At 44.4% G+C, this 15746-nt stretch overlaps 1 protein-coding gene across 1 annotated transcript; it reads left to right on the top strand.

Moving 5' to 3' along the window:
- Positions 1-2849: 2849 nt before the first annotated feature.
- Positions 2850-5146, top strand: LOC307078978 (acidic mammalian chitinase-like; the record flags this gene model as incomplete). The annotated part of the gene is made up of 9 exons (XM_079741019.1): positions 2850-3046; positions 3164-3220; positions 3374-3539; positions 3638-3762; positions 3867-3990; positions 4105-4287; positions 4375-4491; positions 4638-4770; positions 4896-5146. The coding sequence occupies exons 1-9, from the start codon at positions 2856-2858 to the stop codon at positions 5144-5146; spliced, it is 1347 nt and encodes a 448-aa protein (XP_079597145.1). The 5' UTR covers positions 2850-2855.
- Between the last annotated feature and the right edge of the window lie 10600 nt (positions 5147-15746).

Genomic DNA, 15746 nt, shown 5'->3' with positions numbered 1-15746 from the left:
TTCTCTTCACACTCCAGTTATCAAATGTAACATTCCCTACTGCATTTAGACAAATGATTAGTAGAGCAGTTGTCAAAGTGAAGGGAAGCTCCAGCTATATAACTATACAGAAACACTCGCAACTATGTGGCTCCAACTCAGGGCCTGCTCCGATCGGAATATTACACATTTTGTATTAATTCTTGATTCGTTATTTTATTATTATTATTTTTTAGGTCATTCAGAACAATATGTAATTATTTTCACATATTGATCTTAATGTATGGCATGATGCTTTGTTTATGCTAATTAACAGTAATGCTGACCTACTACTATAGTATGTCTTCCAGCACCTGTTGCACTTTTTGCCAACGCTCAAAGAGGGATCTCTCTGTCCCTTCTCAGGATCTCGTCCTCCTCCCATTGGCTCTTTGGAGCTGCACCTTGCCCCCCCGAGTGTCAGGTTGGGCGTTGGGACCTCTTCATGCGTGGTGGGGGGGTGGAGCCAAGCTTCTGAAGCCCAGAGCGGGCCAATCCCAACTGGCCCAGCTGCCACAGATAGGTTTTATCTTCATACGCAACAAGCACAACTACTTATTTGCTTTGTTCAGGAAATTATCTGTTAAGCAATAGCCATTTGTATTATTAGGAAATAACTCTCATGTGTTGTCTGTTGATTAGACCGGTCATTTAGCTGATAATGATGAGACGTTATGTTACAAATATTGACAGAAAATGTAAACTATGTTCTTTCATGCCAACGCCTCCCCCCCCCCCTCCATCTGTCTGACTTTACATTACTGTGTCCCACGCTTGCGTTTGTATTCATACGTGATTAGCCAGCTCCGAACACTGTGAAATAGTCTTCCCTGTAACCTGCTCACATAAATCTAAACGATCAAATACAACAAATCAAAGTGTCTAAATTGCTCATGCTCAATTAGGTCTAAATGTATTGAAAGTATTAGTTCAGATTTTGAATACATTCTTAGGATTCATTTCATCAATATTTTGGCTCTCTGTCTGAATTTTCTTCAAGTTAGTTTCCAGATACGGAGACATTTGTTGTTTTATATTTGTGAGCATTGCAACTTTATTTGGGTGTGAATGACTCAGGGCGGTGTGTTTGCCTTCCCAATGAATGGCCAAGACTTGTGTTCTAGTTTTTTGATATGATTCATATTTTATTTGCATTTAAGATAATAACATACCACAATAATAATTAAATGAAAACCCGATCCAGTTGTAACAAACCCGATCCACGTAGGCATGTTTCACGTGAGGAGTTGAATTCCACCCTTTTGAGTAACCTATAGTGTTTAGTGGGTTGCCAGGAATACAATAGGGAAGCACACAGGAGCAACTTCAACAGTTAATCATAATCGTATAAGGTGTGTTTGAGGTTCAGTTTATTCAGATCATGTTCTGAAGCAGATAAGATAGGCAGCAGTATAAGTGACACGGCTCCCACAATTGAGTAATAACCTGCTTTAGAATAGATGGTAGACGGCAAGGACATCTCTAATGATACCTATAGCTTGACACATTATAACCTGCTGTAGTAGATATGGTAGAAAGCAAAGACATCTCTAATGATTTCTATGGCTTGACCCATTTATAACCTGCAGTACTAGAGATTGTAGACAGCAAGGACAGCTCTAAGGATTCTATAGCTTGACCCATTTATAGAGCAACAACGAGTATTTGTTTGGAATCACTATAAATGTTTCAGCTTCTTCCAACTGCTCATCCAAACCACTTCACGCATGCCAGCATTGTTCCTTGAGTTCTGAGCAGTTCAGCCGTCAAGTCGGAAAATTGAAAGAACAGACATACAGACAGACAGAGCTTCCTCTAATTATAGCTAGATCATAATAGAATTACACAAACAAACCATTATACAATACTCTGTTGTGACCAGATGATTCAAGTTAGTTATTAGTGCACCTATGATGTCTCAAAAGTGCAGTGAAATTTAAGTACATCAGAAAAAAACAAGGTTTCAGATGTGTTATGTTCCTTGGTAGCTATTATTCAAACCTAAGAAAGGGTCATCTGTTCACATATCTTCCCACTATCACTACATTATTTACATAAAGATGCAAAATAACACAACACAAATCAATGTAAAACGGCTCACACGTTGACAAATATACTGCGCTGTACAGGGCGTTAATGAATCAACCGCTTTGGTGAAGAACTTATCACAGCAGACGTTGTTTATCTGCTTTTTATCGACTTTCTTAACCCATGTGGTCTTGACATGATAACCACAAAACCCAACCTTGTTAACATAACTAAGCTCATTGACACATTCTCCCAGGTATAAATAGTGCTACTTGAATAGTGTTCATTAGCTCTCTGGTTCTTCTGGTAAGGTAACGAGGTTGGTCGCCAGTGAAAGGCCAACCACATTATTAATCATCAATTGAAAAGTTAAAGTGATTTTGCTCTGTTTAGTTTTGGATATGAAACAACAATACTAAAACTATGGCTGCAAACATGATACCACATGACAAACATACTCTTTTATTTTCCTTTAGTTTATAAGTGTGACCTTTGGAATTGAGATGACCCGGCTTTCAATTTTTGCAGGTGAGTCGATTTGACTTAGATTAGAAGACCAACTTAACTTATAGTAAACGTGTTATGACATTGTGTTATTAACAGTATATTTAAATCTCTTTCTTTTATATATAGGGCTTTGCCTGGCATTATGTCATTTTGGTAAGTCAGCTGTTTGCATTAATGTTTCAATCTTAGAGTCAAGTTATCATATATTTGTAGGTCTATTCATGTCTTTGTTCATTAAACTATGAAAGATGACTATCCAAACTGGGCTTTTTTCTCTCACCCATGCAGCAACGGCCGATCAGATGGTGTGCTACTTCACCAACTGGTCCCAGTACAGACCCAACGAGGGCAAGTACCTGCCAAAAGACGTGGACCCCTTCATCTGCACCACCCTCATCTACGCCTTCGCCATCATCAACAACAACAATGAGCTGATCACCTACGAGTGGAACGACGATGTCCTCTACAAGTCCTTCAACGGCTTGAAGACCAAGTAAGCCAAAGCCCTCCTGGTCCAGAAATACTGCCTAGATGAAGGTCCTCCTCCGTCATCTTGGCTTGGTTTGGTTCCACAATCTAACGTTGCACCTCATTGCCCTCCTGTGTTCAGGAACCCGAATTTAAAGACACTGCTGGCGGTTGGAGGATGGAACTTTGGTTCGACTCGGTAACTTCTCCTTTTTTCAAGGTTTCAAATATTGTCAATATCTCCCATATACAAAAAATACTTGGATATTGATTCTTAAGTTTGTTATTTGTCGTTTATGTTGTTTGTTCATCTGTGTTGGGTGGCCTTAGTTATAACAACGTTTCTCTGCAGGTTCTCCATCATGGTGTCCAACGCAGCCAACCGTCAGAAATTCATCCAGTCATCCATTAAGTTCTTGAGGACTCATGGCTTTGATGGTTTGGACCTGGACTGGGAGTACCCTGGGTCTCGTGGAAGTCCTCCCGAGGACAAAAAGAGGTTCACTCTGCTCTGCAAGGTGGGTAGAACACGGTTCATGTATTCTCATGCAGTCCATCACATGTGTTTAGGCAGAAACTACGGTAACTGATCTGTCATCACCTGTCTCATTTCCAGGAACTTGTGGCTGCTTTCGCAGCTGAGGCCGTTGCCACCGGTAACAATCAGCTCATGCTGACCGCTGCTGTTTCTGCAGGGAAAGGAACCATTGATGCTGGATATGAGATCGCTGAGATTGCCAAGTGAGTTTTGTCTCGTAGAATGTCTTTAAGTTAAAGCTGAAACAAAAAGTACATCAACATTGGTGTTGGCAAACTCTAGTGTTGATGTTCTAATGTTTGACTAGGTATCTGGACTTCATCAACATCATGACCTATGACTTCCACGGAACCTGGGAGACGTTCACTGGCCACAACAGCCCCCTCTTCCGTGGTGCCCAGGACAAGGGTGACTTCATCTACTTCAACACTGTAAGTTTTCAAAAAAGCCCCACCTGAACAAACACCTTTACCAATACAGGAGCTGGTAGCAGTTGTTCACGTGACTGTAGCTAAAACATGCCCACTCTGTGTTTCTCTGTCAAGGACTACGCCATGAAGTACTGGAGGGATCAAGGTACCCCAGTGGAGAAGCTGCATATGGGTTTCGCTTTGTATGGTCGCACCTTCCGCCTGACATCGTCTAACACCGGTATCGGAGCGCCCGCCAGCGGCGCTGCTGCAGCCGGACCTTACACCCGTGAGGCTGGCTTCTGGGCCTACTACGAGGTGAGCGGTCTGGGTCGACAGTAGCAGCCAGTCTAAAGGTCAGGAAGTGGACCAACACAGCTAATGGACACTGGTTACCTCTTTCAGATCTGCAACTTCATGAAGGGCGCCAAATTGGAATGGATTGAAGACCAGAAAGTCCCCTATGCTCACAAGAACAATGAGTGGGTGGGATTCGATAACAGGGAGAGCTATGAGACGAAGGTAGGCATGGGAGAAGCACTACATAATGTAGAACAAGATCACATAGCTGTACTGAATGTACAAAACATCACATTTTATCACACAATCAAAATCAGACAAATAGTCACGTCATTATCAAAAGCGTAATTATCGTCACCATCCCTCAGGTCCGCTACATGCAAGAGCAGAAGTTTGGCGGGGCCTTTGTGTGGGCCCTGGATCTGGACGACTTTAATGGACGGTTCTGTGGAGAGGGAGTCCACCCTCTGCTGTCACATCTCCGCACACTCCTCGATATTGGTACATGTTTTTAATTTTACATTTGAATTAAATAATTATCAATCCCTCCGTTTTATATAATAATTTCTCATTACTTCTGCTTAACTATTTGTTATTTGTATTCCTTCTTTGTTTTTACCATTCAGAGTTGCCTCCCCTGCCCCCGACCACAACCCCTGACCCCAACAACACCACCCCGACTACCACAGCCACCACCACCACCACCACCACCCACGCACCAGGCTCAGGCTTCTGTAACGGAAAGCCTGATGGCCTGTATCCCCACAAAGAGGACAGAAACCAGTTCTATGTGTGTGCAGGAGGAGTTACCCACTTCAGGCGCTGTGGGTCTGGCACCGTCTTCAATGATGACTGCAAGTGCTGCGTCTGGCCCTGATTCATAGACAACGTTATTTGATTAACATTTTTTTAGATAAAAACAACAAAGAAATTAAAGCAATATTTTCATGCATGTTGTTCTTGCAGTTGGATTTTCCTCATAGATTTGATGGCCTGATTTGTGGAACAAATACATTTTAATCAGTAGGAACTAGAACATTTGCTCAGTTGAGGTCCGACCAGGACCTGTTGAAACCAGAGCTTGGGACTTGAAACGGACTAAATCACTGCCGTTGAGAGACTGGAGATGTTCACTATGTGATCCCAAAGCGCCCCTTGGTTGATCGTTCTAATAACCAAGTTCCACCTCTTTCCAATTCATTTATCCTTTTTTGTTTGCAGTCAAGGCGTCTTAAAAAATAAAGTTTTAAAGACTTTTGCAAATAATCTATTTACGAGCCTGGACTACTTTGACAATAATTAAAAATATATATATGATTAAACAAAATCAACCATCAACTTTTTGCCGAAGCAAAGGTGTACCTAAACTTCCAGGATGTTTACGTTCATCATGGAAGTTGAACCTTCAAAAACACAGAGATAAACATAAATATATACATTCACTGAACGAAATAAAAAGCAAATTTAGCAAAAGAAATTGTGTCTTCCACAAATTTTAGCAAACAGAAACTTGAAATGCTAGATTGCTGATATGGGTGGTTTGACATTTAGTGTCAAACAGCCTATTCTTTCACTAAGTACAAAGAAAAGTATTAATTTGCCATGGAATCATGAATTATGATGCAGAAAATGTACTAAAATTTACTTACTCAAGACATTGGGTGTTACTGTATGGAAGGAACTAAATTAACTTTTTCACATTTACAATTTGACTGCAATTGTACCTGTGTGGTAAAGCAAGTATGGCAGGGAATCTTCTTTGTGTAGAGGTGTCAAGCGCTACGTCATCGCCATTATATCATCACATGATAGGAACCGCAGGTTCAGGTTCGGCAAAAGTATTGAGTCTCATTCCAGGGGTTTTGTGTGGAAAGTCACAGTTTTAAACTTGATAGCTTTCCTAATCCTGATCCTCTGGTGCACACCTTGGAGCGTTTGTTACGTAAGTTCTTGTCTTTCAGCATTAGCCACAATAAGTGGCTCCTTCACCCGTTTGTGGAGAAATGTTAAAAAGGTATTGTTATTCAATTAATTTCAGACGTAATTTCACGCATAGATAACTTAAATTTAAGAATTTTAATTTTGAGACAACAATTAGCATTCTAAAATCACATGCACATAAACAGCTTATTTTGATGTTTCCGTCACTTACATCTCCGTTTCGGCTGAGAGAACCCAACCCAAAGGGTTATGAATCTCTCACTATTCAATAAACCTTTACAAAAGATCACCTGCTCTCTCTATTTTTGGGTCTGTTGAGTGGACGTTGGGCTCAGTCTGTGTCGTCTGGGGTGACCATCGGTAACCCGAGGGCTCGTGACGCCACGTATAACTTTCCCTCCTGCTCCCTCTCTCCCCACACACGCCTAGACAGGCCAAACAATGGGAGTCCACATGCCCCCAGTGCTTCAAATGTGGATTAGCAAAGGACTACTACCATGAACTCAGTCTGGGCATATGCAATCGGTGAGGAAAACAATTCTTATTATATTGGTCTCAAAGACATACAAGCTGTTTTAATGCAGTTAATGCAAAGCAAAGTATTGTAATAGCAATGTCCGCCTGTGTCTGTTATTTGATGTGTGATTTGTGCTCAGCAGTGGGTCTGCATCTTTTCATCCAGAGTGGTGAGTCGCCTGCACTTTCCTACTATGTACAGAGCGCAAAGAAGTCCTTAAGGCATGGGGTCGTACCTGGACTTGATGATGACTTAATTTGACTAACCTTTGTTTTTCAAAGTAGTACTTTTTTCTACCCTGAAAACAGCAACGGCAAACAAACTGGTTTGTTATTTCACCAAGTGGTCGCAGTACAGAACGGGCGTGGGGAGATACCTGCCGGGAGACATTGACCCTTGGCTCTGCACACACCTGGTCTACGCCTTCGCAGTGGTCAATTATGTCAACGAGATCACAGAAAACGAGTGGAATGAACACAACCTCTACAGGCAGTTCAATGAGCTCAAAAACAGGTACGCCAATTGTTAGTTCACGGTGGACAATCCAACATACTTTACAAAATCGTATTATTTGTTTTGCTAATAAGAGAGGAATGCAATGCGCACCAATATTGTGTTCAATTTAGTCTCGTGATTCTCATGCATTCAGCCAGAAGTCAACAAATGCCTGAGAACCATGAAACTCAATAAAAACACAATTTAAACCCAACAAAGTGGGGAAAACAAAAGTGGATGATTGCAGCTTTGAATTATTTTGATGCTTTTACATTCAAGTTGACATTTTTATGATTTTTTAAAAGGACTAATCCTGATTTTCATTTGACTTCTTCTCCGATTCCTAATGTTGATTAAGCAGTAACCCACAGCTGAAGACTCTCCTGTCAGTCAGAGACGACACCCATGGAGCTCAGTGAGTCAATCCAGCACTTTGTTTCGATCCCACTTAATTATTTATGGTCATCTATAGAATAAAGCCTCTCCACTCATAGAACAATCACCCCAAAGATGTGTAGCCTTTGGTCTTCACCTTTCTAGGAAAGGCGATTGAAAAGTATTTAAGCATCCTTTCAAGTCCTGCTTCTTTGAATGGTTTGGATTCCTTTGTTGGGTATGGTTAGAGGGCGAATATAAAACGATGTATGCTTTGCCCCTCTTGACCATCGGCCATGGTGCTCCTCCTCCACCGTAGGTTCTCCAGCATGCTGTCCAGCGAGGCCAGCCGTCGGAGCTTCATTCGCTCCACCATCCCATTCCTGAGGGCCCACGGCTTCGATGGTCTGGACCTGGACCGGCCCTTCCCTGTCTCTGGTGGGAGCTCAGCTCAAGACAAGATCAGGTTCACTCTGCTCAGCAAGGTACTATATATGTTGCTACATATATGCTTCGATAAGGCACTACAGTACACCAACGTGGGCGGCATGGGTGCATTAGCCTGTAATGCCGCATGATGCAGGAACCCTTCTTCTAGCTCAGTGATCGGGGTACTGGCCACCTCTCTGCGGGCTGCTGCCCGTTTATCCTCTACCCCTTTTCTACAGCATTCATTATGAAGCACAATGTTTGACACTTGGGGGCATAAATGCTCAACTGTACAGACTAGGTAATAATTCCAAGAACGACGCTCAAAATAAGCATCCTCAAAAGTGTGTGTGTGTGTGTGTGTGTGTGTGTGTCAGAGATGGAAATTAACTTTTTTGCCCACCAGCCACTGTGGCAGGTAGATTTAAAAATCTACCAGCCACTCATCTTTTTTACCAGCCACTTTTTATATGCTATATATATATTTTTTAATATATGCGGACATTTTAAACAATATAATAGTAACAATAGATAAGAAAATTGATTTTCATACACATCATTTATCCATCAGAAGTGATTTTTACTGTAAGTAGGTGCTACCAAGGAACTGAGTTGAAAATGTTACACTCTTACCGCATATGATAAACAATACACAGGTATCTGCCATGTTAAGTCATGTTTATTTCAAAGGTGTTACCATGACAAGTTTGGGTATAATTCATCTATACAAAGTATTTTCAATAAAAAACAAATTGACATATTAACAATAAAACAACATGCATGGCTACACCATCATAAGTCAATAGGAAGTGGCCTTTTAATTTCTTCAATTCAACCAGATGTATAATGAAATCTGCCCCTATAATGCAACAGATGTATCCTCTCGGTATAGGAAGACTCATACTCTGCCTATGCATTCGAAATTAAACATTTGAAAACAGACCATGAAGAAACAAGAACAAGAAACCATGACTTAATAAGTGCAAGACACATTGAAAAACGTCAGAATACATTAAATTATATATATTAACTCGTTAGCGTATCTGTTTGTGTTCGTTCCCTGCTATTGCGCATTCACAGACTGGCTTTTGTCAAAGGAATACCCGGTCAATGATGGATTTAATATGGACACAAACGACTAAACATTGGATCTTTGTATGGATTTATATGCACGTTACGGGATGAATTGATAAGCTCCTGTAAGGGCTACGATGGCACAGATGACAGCTGATTTGGAACGGAAAAACAGCAAAGTAAGGAACTCTGACTTTTTTACTGTTCAATTATTAATGTTGTTTTTGAACGAGTATTGGAATACTCGCTCGGAATATCCAACGAGTATTCGAAGCCTGTGAAATGGTATTCGGGACAGCCCTACGTCTTAGCACACACACTTGACATCTGTTTTGACCAGACTGACAGAAAGCAGCTGTTTGCCAAACAAGTGAGCAGAGCTTTAAGGTTACCCAACATGCTCGTTTTTCGAGACCAACAAACTATTGCATTAGGCCTAATAGAAAATAAAAAATTAACTTACGTGCAGTGCCATTCGAAGTCTTGAAACGGCCTTCCCTTTTTAGAAATTGCGTGTGCATTTCGAAATAGTAGAGCCTATCAAGCTGGGCTGTTTTGTTCGCCATCTCTCATTAAAAATATACCGAATGTTGATACCGGCATATTATCTCTATGGTTGCCGGTATATTATCCCGGGTGTTGACAGTCGCAGTTCAGCAAAAGAGGCGTAGAAGAAGAAGGGGGCCGGATGTTGACAGTAATGGTTGTGGAACCGTGCAGCGCCGTATGACGAATGTATTAAATATGCAAATTTGAACGGACCTGACTGGAAAGTATTACACGACACAGTGGCGGGTGAAGGGACACAACACAAAAGTGATAATTTCCATCCATGGTGCGTGTGTGTGTGTATGTGTGTGTGTGTGTGTGTGTGTGTCTGTGTGTTTGTGCGTGTGTGTGTGTGTGTGCGTGTTTGTGTGTGTGTGTGGAACATAATGCCCAGTGTTGACTGTAGCAGAAGCCAAGGAAGAATATAATGCTGATTGTTACTGAATACTGTTTTCTCCATATCCAATTTCGGGATGAAAGTCTTGACAATAGATGGTGGGATTATTTGAGTAGGCGCCCTATCTTTCCCACTCACTTAATAACCTCATTAACCTCACTATGTTGTGATGTGTCTGTCCAGGAGCTCCTCGAGAGTTATGAAGCTGAAGGACAAGGACCTCGCCTCCTTCTGTCTGCAGCAGTGCCTGCAGACACTGATGCCATCGATTTGGGATATGACATCCCTGAGATATCCAAGTAAGGCACCATAAAGTCTAATTTAGTTTTCATAAAGTGATGTGTAAGGTTAACCTTGCCAGGCAGTTGGAGATTTCCATTTGACCAGGCTTCAACTTAGGCGCTTGGGGCTGGACCAATAAGACTCCTACGAGGAACTATGTGTCATCCAATCACCTGCCAAGTAATTGGCAGGTTCTGGTAGAAGTAAGATGCAGTAACCTTGTGTGTGTGTGTGTGTGTGTGTGTGTGTGTGTGTGTGTGTGTGTGTGTGTGTGTGTGTGTGAAGGTACCTGGACTTCATCAGTGTGAAGACGCATGACTTTTGGCGAGGCCCAGACAGAGAGACGTACCACCACAGTCCCCTCTTCAGCGATTCGCTGGACAACAACACCAGTGTAGTAAGACAGCATTATTCCTCAAGGTCAATTTCGGTCTACCTTCTTCATGATGTATATTCTAAATGCTTGCACATAAAACCACAGGGCTGGGTTCTTTCTTTCAAGGTGTATGATGAAAGTGGGTAAAGATGCTCAGAAAATTTTTAGCGGGACATATTTAATCCACGCCGCAAACACATCTGCAAATCAATCCAATTTACTAGTTAGAGGTTTAATTTCCTGTGCAAGCGCCGTGTTTGGCTGTGCCCAACAGCAAGAGGCAAGCATTGCACTACCTGATGGCCCGCCACACGCCTAGACCTATGCCAAACAGTCAAGATGGAGACGGGTAGACTGTGTGAAGCCAAAAGCACAGTATGGCCCTTAAATATCACGCCGGCTGGAGGAGAAAGGGCAAACAAGGAAACAACACAGCCTAACCAACCGCCATCCCTCCCCCTGTGTTCCTTCTTAGGATTATGTCATGCAGCACTGGGTCACCCGGGGAGCCCCGGCACAGAAGCTCCTGCTGGGACTGGCCTGCCATGGGCGCTCCTTCACCCTGACCTCCGCTGCAACGGGCAAAGGGGCCCCGGCCGGAGGCCCCGGGATGCCCGGGCCGTACACCCAACAGCTGAGGATCTGGTCCTACTATGAGGTAGCAGCGCTCTGTTGACACTTCGGTCCGTGTCCACATGGCCTTTCATCCAGAGCCTTCATTCAGCGACTGACCGCAATGAGGGAGAGCGCCTAAGGCCCCCTTCAGCGCGTTCCTCAGGGGCCCATGAGGTCCCCCTTCAGCGCGTTCCTCAGGGGCCCATGCGTTCCCCAGCATGTTCCTCAGGGGCCCATGAGGTCCCCAGCGTGTTCCTCAGGGGCCCATGCGGTCCCCAGTGTGTTCCTCAGGGGCCCATGCGGTCCCCCTTCAGTGTGTTCCTCAGGGGCCCATGCGGTCCCCAGCGTGTTCCTCAGGGGCCCATGCGGTCCCCCTTCAGTGTGTTCCTCAGGGGCCCATGAGGTCCCCAGTGTGTTCCTCAGGGGCCCATGAGGTCCCCAGTGTGTTCCTCAGGGGCCCATGAGGTCCCCAGCGTGTTCCTCAGGGGCCCATGCGGTCCCCAGTGTGTTCCTCAGGGGCCCATGAGGTCCCCAGTGTGTTCCTCAGGGGCCCATGAGGTCCCCAGCGTGTTCCTCAGGGGCCCATGCGGTCCCCAGTGTGTTCCTCAGGGGCCCATGCGGTCCCCAGTGTGTTCCTCAGGGGCCCATGCGGTCCCCAGTGTGTTCCTCAGGGGCCCATGCGGTCCCCCTTCAGTGTGTTCCTCAGGGGCCCATGAGGTCCCCAGTGTGTTCCTCAGGGGCCCATGCGGTCCCCAGTGTGTTCCTCAGGGGCCCATGCGGTCCCCAGCGTGTTCCTCAGGGGCCCATGAGGTCCCCAGTGTGTTCCTCAGGGGCCCATGCGGTCCCCAGTGTGTTCCTCAGGGGCCCATGAGGTCCCCAGTGTGTTCCTCAGGGGCCCATGCGGTCCTCAGTGTGTTCCTCAGGGGCCCATGCGGTCCCCCTTCAGTGTGTTACTCAGGGGCCCATGCGGTCCCCAGCGTGTTCCTCAGGGGCCCATGCGGTCCCCAGCGTGTTCCTCAGGGGCCCATGAGGTCCCCAGCGTGTTCCTCAGGGGCCCATGAGGTCCCCAGTGTGTTCCTCAGGGGCCCATGCGGTCCCCAGCGTGTTCCTCAGGGGCCCTTGCGGTCCCCCGTGGTGAGGTTATTTATATTGTGTGATCCAATGAGGGAATAGAATAAATAACTTTACATCAGCGTGTCAAATACAGATTATAAAAGGAAACTACACAACGATGTCGATGTCTGTCGTTCAACGGTTAAGTGGTGTTGTCTTAGAAAAAAAAAAGTCCCGTTAACAATGACAGCAATTGGTTTCCACCATGGCTGCGCAGTAATGAACATTACTCAAATGGATATGTGCCTTGCCTATAAATGAGTCTGCTTATGGGTGATACAACATTTACAAAGATTACAATTTACTTTGTTCTCAAGATGACAGAAAGATCTTCAAACCATGGTGTAACGGGTTCGAAGGAATACGAGCAGGCAGAGTTGTCGTTCTCTCAGCGGGAGATCGGTCTATTTGCGTTTAACGGAAAACACAAACACTCAAACTATAACAAAAAGGTCCATTCAGAGCCGTCCCTTTGTGGATTGGGGTAGGTTCCACTCGCTCCGGACCTCCGTGGTCCGTTCGCTCCTGGGTTTTGGTCTTCCTACTATAACACAAAGCAGGCACATAAGTACACCCTCCCTGATTGGCCGGAGTGCAGACACCTGCTCGTCACCAGGTCCAATCCCCCCGGCCAATCCCGCGCGCTCCCAACCTGTCCATACTCCCCCTGCAGGCCAGACGTCGCACGTCCCCCCACACATAGTTACATATTTACTGTCTTGATAAATATTCTGTATTTTTAGTTGATATTGCATTGTTCATAATGGGTAAAACTGTGAACATCCTTTCTGTACCGACATGGATATATTGTTGCTTCTCTTTCTTCTGACAAATTAATTTCGTGTATGTTGCTTTGGATATGAGCGTCTGCTAAATCCCCTTAATGTAAATGTAAAACCTGGAAGAAAATATTTAAGCTAATATTATTTATTTTACAGATCTGCTTGTTTCTCAGAGGGGCGTCGGTCTCGTGGATCGATGGTCAAAGTGTTCCATATGCTGTTAAAGGGGGCGAGTGGGTCGGCTTCGACAACCAGGACAGCTACGATGCCAAGGTCAGCCAAATAACACTAATTTTGATCAAGTATTCATGAGGGTCAACCTGACCCTCAATCAGTCATCAAACTTTCAAAGATTGGGTGATTCTTATTGGACAGTCATTTTACTTTAGCAATTTTGGAGAATAGATTTTTTTAAATAATACTGCAGATTAAATTAATATGGAATTTATTTAGGAATAGGTTGAATATAATAAGTCCCCCCTTTTTCAACAAGGATTGCTCCGGACTCCAGCAGCGCAAAAGAGCAGCAGTTTGAAGAAAGAACCAGTTGCACGCCCTATTCTATGTGTTCTGCATTTTCCACAGGTGGGCTATCTTAAGAACCACAGCTTTGGAGGGGCAGCCCTGTGGACCCTAGACATGGATGACTTCACTGGTCAGTTCTGTGGGCAGGGCGTATATCCACTGGTGTCCCATTTAAAAAGGATGCTCAATATAGGTAAGGGCACACAACACATCCTTCATATCTGAGTGGAAATGGGTCTGGCTTAATTCAACTCAGTAGTATTATTGTTCTAGAACCCCTCCCTCACCAGCACTGCTCCCAGAACAACACCGTTGCGTACCAACGAGATGGCTTCTGCTCGCGCAAGCTGGACGGACTGTATCCGAGGTCTGAGAACCCAAAGACCTTCTACAGGTGTCTGCTGCGGCACACGTACGTGACGAGGTGTCACACTGAGGCCCAGGCTAATAACGGGGGTGGGGTCGTCATGGCGAGGGGAGCGCTCGCCAGTGTGGCGGAAGCAGCATTGCTGCACATGTTTTTTGTGTGGAGCCCCTGGTGAATCTGTCGTTGTGGGTGATGGTGCATGGACCAGGGATTTGTCCCCTCTCACAGCGGACAGGAGATGGTTCGTGTCTGGGTGAACTGTTGTGAAGTAACCCATTTGGCACTATTGTAATGTTTTCCACACAAATAAAGCATGAATAGAGAATTGTATTCCGACTCTGTCTGTCACATGGTAACAAACATTAACATGAATTAAACCAACTAGAGACAATGCTGCAGAAATACCATATGTGTGTTGCATGGATCAAATCAATGTGAGTCAATAGGTCGAAATGTGTTTCGTTTATTTGTGTAGCTTTCCAGAAAGTGGGAGGGCCACAGAAAGAGGCGTCTCTTCCTGTGGCTCTGGGACAGAAGGCGCGTTCACTCTCCTGGTGATAACGAGACGGCTCGCCAGTGATGACGCTCATGCTTACGCGTGTTCCCGACAGCGACCGTTCATGTGCACTTGGGAAACAGCCGATTGGGAATCTAAAAGTTCTTCACAGCAGGGTTTTTTTATCTGATAAAAAACAGTCAGAACTAAACAGAACTTAATAGGATCAGTTTAAATTTTGCATGCCTATCACCTACTATCCTTTTGCTTATTTATAAGAAGCACGTACAGTATTGCCACTGTATAGAAGGCAACACCTTATCTAGAGCTGGTTTACCAGTACACAACGTTTAAAGCTGAGCAAAGTCATGCCAACAGACGGTACAACGTCAATCAATAGTTAAGTTTGAGTAATAGTTATATTGAGTAAAACGTTCATGTTCCGCCATGTTCATGCGCGACACTAGTAAACCATACGTCACCAACTGGGCAACTCTGTCATCAAAATTTGGCCCGAGTTGCCGAACGGAAGTAGAATCATAACAGAGTCATGAGGTGTCGTTCACGCGAACTTTCCGACGTTGCGAAAATAGGCGAGTTTCAGATCGTCGGCATTTGCCAGTCCCTCCAGAAAAATGCGGAGTATTTTTGTGATTGTTGCGGCCAAAAATCCTTGATTATGCGGCACGTTTTCTTAAAAAATTAGATGAAATATGCGGCATATTTATGCAATTTTATGCGATGAAATTGCGGGAACTTGCAAAAATTGCGGGAACTTGCGAAAAATACAGCTTTTCGATGACGTAAACGTCGCGTAATTACGTCACTTCATAACGTTCCCATGGCAACAGGGGGAAATGGCTGCTCTTGTGTGAAGTAAACGCTAAGATATATGTGACTTTTTCGCAACGAAAATGCGGGGATTATGAAATCATGCAAGCCCCACATATTTTGCGCGGAAATCTGCAATTTATGCGGTGAAAGTGCGGCATATTTGAAAAAATGCGGCCCCCGCATGAATATGCAGACTTTGGCTGATTATGCGTTGAATTATGCGATCGCATAATCACGTTTTTCTGGAGGGACTGATTTGCGTTCATGCATGCACGAGACTTGAGAACATCCGCCGGAACTAGTCAGAAAT

Source organism: Pollachius pollachius, assembly GCF_949987615.1.
Source record: "Pollachius pollachius genome assembly, chromosome: 8".
Taxonomy (NCBI): Eukaryota; Metazoa; Chordata; class Actinopteri; order Gadiformes; family Gadidae; genus Pollachius; species Pollachius pollachius.
This window is presented reverse-complemented; position numbering and strand designations above follow the sequence as displayed.